We start from the raw sequence: 6,000 nt of genomic DNA on the forward strand, positions 1-6,000 counted from the left end.
GCGGGTAGAATCTAACAGAGGTTTATTATCATTAGAGACCAGCGGGTAGAATCTAACAGAGGTTTATTATCATTAGAGACCAGCGGGTAGAATCTAACAGAGGTTTATTATCATTAGAGACCAGCCGGTAGAATCTAACAGAGGTTTATTATCATTAGAGACCAGCCGGTAGAATCTAACAGAGGTTTATTATCATTAGAGACCAGCGGGTAGAATCTAATAGAGGTTTATTATCATTAGAGACCAGCCGGTAGAATCTAACAGAGGTTTATTATCATTAGAGACCAGCAGGTAGAATCTAACAGAGGTTTATTATCATTAGAGACCAGCGGGTAGAATCTAATAGAGGTTTATTATCATTAGAGACCAGCGGGTAGAATCTAACAGAGGTTTATTATCATTAGAGACACGCAGGTAGAATCTAACAGAGGTTTATTATCATTAGAGACCAGCGGGTAGAATCTAACAGAGGTTTATTATCATTAGAGACCAGCGGGTAGAATCTAACAGAGGTTTATTATCATTAGAGACCAGCGGGTAGAATCTAACAGAGGTTTATTATCATTAGAGACCAGCGGGTAGAATCTAACAGAGGTTTATTATCATTAGAGACCAGCGGGTAGAATCTAACAGAGGTTTATTATCATTAGAGACCAGCGGGTAGAATCTAACAGAGGTTTATTATCATTAGAGACCAGCGGGTAGAATCTAACAGAGGTTTATTATCATTAGAGACCAGCGGGTAGAATCTAACAGAGGTTTATTATCATTAGAGACCAGCGGGTAGAATCTAACAGAGGTTTATTATCATTAGAGACCAGCGGGTAGAATCTAACAGAGGTTTATTATCATTAGAGACCAGCGGGTAGAATCTAACAGAGGTTTATTATCATTAGAGACCAGCGGGTAGAATCTAACAGAGGTTTATTATCATTAGAAACCAGCGGGTAGAATCTTAGACGCTTTACAGGAGAAGTGCACGTTATGACTTGTTGAAGCCCAATTTTACCTCAGTCGTCTCTCAATTAGCAGCTACAGTACGTGAGCTTAGAGAAGACTGACATCGTGGTTTTACTCTTCTGACAGAATCGCTGTGCCTGAAACATTAAGCCACTCTTGTTATTTATAAGTGTGTTTGAAACTAAATGCACTAACTTCTATATTTTAGATATTTGCTGCATATAATGATTTCATAATTCTTCTTCTTCTTACTCAGCATATTATTCATACCTTTTAGTGAGTAAATGTGTCGTGATTATTCTGACGTACCTGTGCATGGTCTCCATCCCCCAGTCGTCCCAGAGCAGAGGAGAGACATACAGACCAGCAGCAGCAGTACAGACATCAGGGCTCCTTCTCGCTCTCTCTCTCCCCATTCACAGGGGGCCTGGATGATCCTGATCCAAACTGACCCTCATGTCCCCCCCAGGTCCCTTAGTCCAGGACTTCCTTAGAGCAGCTTCCGATCACCCCCAGGTCCAAGTCTTCCTTAGGGCAGCTTCCTATCACCCCCAGGTCCAAGTCTTCCTTAGGGCAGCTTCCTATCACCCCCAGGTCCAAGTCTTCCTTAGAGCAGCTTCCTATAACCCCCAGGTCCAAGTCTTCCTTAGAGCAGCTTCCTATCACCCCCAGGTCCAAGTCTTCCTTAGGGCAGCTTCCTATCACCCCCAGGTCCAAGTCTTCCTTAGGGCAGCTTCCTATCACCCCCAGGTCACAGGTCCAAGGAAGTCTCCCTGGCTTACAGCAGCTTCCTCAGCCTCCTTGTCCTCAACAGTAGCAGCAGTCCACCCCAGCAGTACCAGAGAAGAAACCAAACTCCACGGAAGAAAGAAAGACCATATCCCCTCTGACAGGCGGTGTCCTGTTATAGAAGGTCACAGAGGTGGAACCAGCGCACTCCCAAACAGCACGCTCCTTCAGTTGTAGTACCAATGGTCCGGTCCATTCAGGTCCTCACATATACAGTACCAAGTTGATCCAGTTGAATTAGATTTTTACGTCATAAAAAAAAAAAAAATCATAATCTAACAAAATGTCATTCCAAAATGAGAAAACTCTTTTTCCAGGAAACAATAGCCATCCCTGAGCATGCTGGGTAAAATATTCCAAGCATTTTAAATGTCTATAGTTAGTCAATAATGACGGGAAAAGGTGTCACAAAACAGTCCTCTCCTCTCTGTTCTATCCTCTGTGCCCTGTCAGAGTGTATGACAAAGACAGACTTCACCTGGGAGTGCTGTGGAGAGGAGAGAGGTGTCCCTCTACAGACATTTAAATGAGAATACAGTCAGCTGCTGGGAGGAGGGGTTGCAGCTGGAGAGAGAGAGACAGAGAGAGAGAGAGTTAGGGAGGGAGGTTGAGTTTCAGAGGGAACCATCTCTCTCTTTCAGGTGTGCAGCTAAGTTGGGAGGAGAGGAATTCCCCAGCAGAGAAGGGGCTGTGAGGGGGCTGGAGGGGGCTGTGAGGGGGCTGGAGGGGGCTGTGAGGTGGCTGGAGGGGGCTGTGAGGGGGCTGGAGGGGGCTGTGAGGGGGCTGGAGGGGGCTGTGAGGGGGCTGGAGGGGGCTGTGAGGGGGCTGGAGGGGGCTGTGAGGGGGCTGTGAGGGGGCTGGAGAGGGCTGTGAGGGGGCTGGAGGGGGCTGTGAGGTGGCTGGAGGGGGCTGTGAGGGGGCTGTGAGGGGGCTGGAGGGGGCTGGAGGGGGCTGTGAAGGGGCTGGAGGGATGGGTTGAGTGGGGTTGTACTGTTTGTGAGTCCTCTCTAGGGGTCTGTGAGGGGGCTGGAGGGATGGATTGAGTGGGGTTGTACTGTTTGTGAGTCCTCTCTAGGGGGCTGTGAAGGGGCTGGAGGGATGGGTTGAGTGGGGTTGTACTGTTTGTGAGTCCTCTCTAGGGGTCTGTGAGGGGGCTGGAGGGATGGGTTGAGTGGGGTTGTACTGTTTGTGAGTCCTCTCTAGGGGTCTGTGAGGGGGCTGGAGGGATGGGTTGAGTGGGGTTGTACTGTTTGTGAGTCCTCTCTAGGGGTCTGTGAGGGGGCTGGAGGGATGGGTTGAGTGGGGTTGTACTGTTTGTGAGTCCTCTCTAGGGGTCTGTGAGGGGGCTGGAGGGATGGGTTGAGTGGGGTTGTACTGTTTGTGAGTCCTCTCTAGGGGTCTGTCCTCACTGTGAACCCTCCACTCATCTGAAGGGACATATTTTTAAACACAGACCACCTTGGGAACACACACACACACACACACACACACACACACACACACACACACACCACCTCAGGCTCAACCCACTCTAACTCACCGTAGTCTAAAGTGTTTCATAACTCATGTTGAAATACATTTGCTACTTAGATACTGTCCAAATATAGCTAGATATCCCTGCATGAATCTATCTGTGTATCTACCCGACTGCCAGTGGGCCAGAGAGATACGAGGAGCGATTCTCACAGAGTTATCAGAGACAGTTTTAATCTGCATCAGGATAGTGGAACTTCTGATACTTTCATCTCTCTGATAATCTGACACCTGCCGGAAACCCACACGGTCACCTGTGTTACTGAACTGTCTCACACACACACACACACACACACACACACACACACACACACACACACACACACACACACAGAGAGACACAGACACACACGATGCCACTCTTTTTACATTACAATGCAATAAGTTTAGTTAAGGTTTCAGCCTCTGACACTGCTGTCAGACACCACTGTTTTATGTGACCAGCCAATTCGTTTTTATTTACAATTGAAAATGTGATTGCATGAAGACTAACCTTCACAGTCAGGTAATTGATCTGAGGCTGTCGTCTAATCTAATCTGATCTGAGGCTGTCGTTTCATTCAACCATTCCATCATCGTTCAATCATCCCATGAAAAGGGTACCTAGGTTCCCCCACTATAACTGCTTACACATCACAAACAAAGCTGCATTCAACCAGGTCATAATTAAAGCATTAAATGTATCATAGGCGGTGTACAGAAGATAATTACCTCTTTATCTATAGTGGGCCGCCTTTAAAGAGCCGAACCTAGTGGACTGGTGAAGGGTGGAGTCCCGTCCTTCTGGCCAGATGAACAGTGAGATTTGGGTGGCAGGTAGCCTAGTGGTTAGAGCATTGGGCCAGTAACCGAAAGGTTGCTGGATCGAATCCCCGAGCTGACAAGGTAAAAATCTATCATTCTGCCCCTGAACAAGGCAATTAACTCACTTCTATGCTTGCTTCGAGGCAAGCAACACTGAGGCATGCATGAGAGCATCAGCTGTTCCAGACGACTATGTGATCACGCTCTCCGTAGCCAACGTGAGTAAGACCTTTAAACAGGTCAACATTCACAAGGCTGCGGGGCCGGATAACCAAGACGTGTGCTCCGGGCATGTGCTGACCGATTTGCAGGTGTCTTCACTGACATTTTCAACCTTTCCCTGACCCAATACCAACATGTTTCAAGCAGACCACCCTAGTCCCTGTGCCCAAGAACACGAAGGCAACCTGCCTGAATGACTACCGACCCGTAGCATTCACATCTGTAGCCATCAAGTGCTTTGAAAGGCTGGTCATCAACACCATTACCCCAGAAACCCTAGACCCACTCCAATTTGCATACCGCCCAAACAGATCCACAGATGATGTAATCTCTATTGCACTCCACACTGCCTTTTCCCACCTGGACAAAAGGAACACCTATGTGAGAATGCTATTCATTGACTACAGCTCAGAGTTCAACACCATAGTGCCCTCAAAGCTCATCACTAAGCTAAGGACCCTGGGACTAAACACCTCCCTTTGCAACTGGATCCTGGACTACTTGACGGGCCGCCCCAGGTGGTGAGGGTAGGTAACAACACATCTGCCACGCTGATTCTCAACACTGGAGCCCCCAGGGTGCGTGCTCAGTCCCCTCATGTTTTCCCTGTTCACCCATGACTGTGTGGCCAGGCACAACTCCAACACCATCATTAAGTTTGCAGACGACATAACAGTGGAAGGCCTGATCACCGACAATGACGAGACAGCCTAAATGGAGGAGGTCAGAGACCTGGCAGTGTGGTGCCAGGATAACAGTCTCTCCTCAACTTGATCAAGACTAAGGAGATTATTGTGGACTATAGGAAAAGGAGGACCGAGCACGCTCCCATTCTCATCGACGGGGCTGTAGTGGAGCAGGTTGAGAGCTTCAAGGTCCTTGGTGTCCACATCAACAACAAACTAACATGGTCCAAACAAACCAAGACAGTCGTGAAGAGGGTACGACAAAGCGTATTCCCCTCAGCAAACTAAAACGATTTGGCATGGGTCCTGAGATCCTCAAAAGGTTCTACAGCTGCAACATCGAGAGCATCCTGACTGGTTGCATCACTGCCTGGTACGGCAACTGCTCGGCCTCCGACCGCAAGACACTACAGAGGGTAGCGCGTACGGTTCAGTACATCACTGGGGATAAGCTGCCTGCCATCCAGGACCTCTACACCAGGCGGTGTCAGAGGAAGGCCCTAAAACTGTCAAAGACCCCAGCCACCCCAGTCATAGACAGTTTTCTCTACTACGGAATGGCAAGCTGTACCGGAGTGCCAAGTCTAGGACAAAAAGGCTTCTCAACAGATTGTTACCCCGTGGGTCAGAGGAGGAGACATAATCACACCATTAACAACACTCTGGGTCATAGGAGGAGACATAATCACACCATTAACAACCCTCTGGGTCATAGGAGGAGACATAATCACACCATTAACAACCCTCTGGGTCATAGGAGGAGACATAATCACACCATTAACAACCCTCTGGGTCAGAGGAGGAGACATAATCACACCATTAATGTCACGAGTCCGACCGAGGGTGTTTCGCCTTCCCGGGCGGTCGTCGTCACCGGCCTATTAGCTGCCACTGATTGTTTTTCCTCCTCCTCCTTGTATGTTTAGTGGTAGCACCTGTGTAGGCTTAATTAGTTTGTCTTTATTAGACAGCCGGCCCGCCTGGTTGTTGTGCGGGATTATTTCTA

General features: G+C 48.4%; 1 protein-coding gene across 1 annotated transcript in view; it reads right to left on the reverse strand.

The window, feature by feature from the left end:
- LOC112238634 (thrombospondin-type laminin G domain and EAR repeat-containing protein-like) overlaps positions 1-2,306 on the reverse strand; it is a 66,200-nt gene extending 63,894 nt beyond the window's left edge. The window contains exon 1 of the mRNA XM_042307010.1: positions 1,270-2,306. Coding sequence (XP_042162944.1) covers positions 1,270-1,345 — 76 coding nt within the window. The 5' untranslated portion in view covers positions 1,346-2,306. The remainder of the gene's footprint in view (positions 1-1,269) is intronic.
- Between the last annotated feature and the right edge of the window lie 3,694 nt (positions 2,307-6,000).

This window comes from Oncorhynchus tshawytscha, linkage group LG26 (genome assembly GCF_018296145.1).
Source record: "Oncorhynchus tshawytscha isolate Ot180627B linkage group LG26, Otsh_v2.0, whole genome shotgun sequence".
Lineage (NCBI taxonomy): Eukaryota > Metazoa > Chordata > Actinopteri > Salmoniformes > Salmonidae > Oncorhynchus > Oncorhynchus tshawytscha.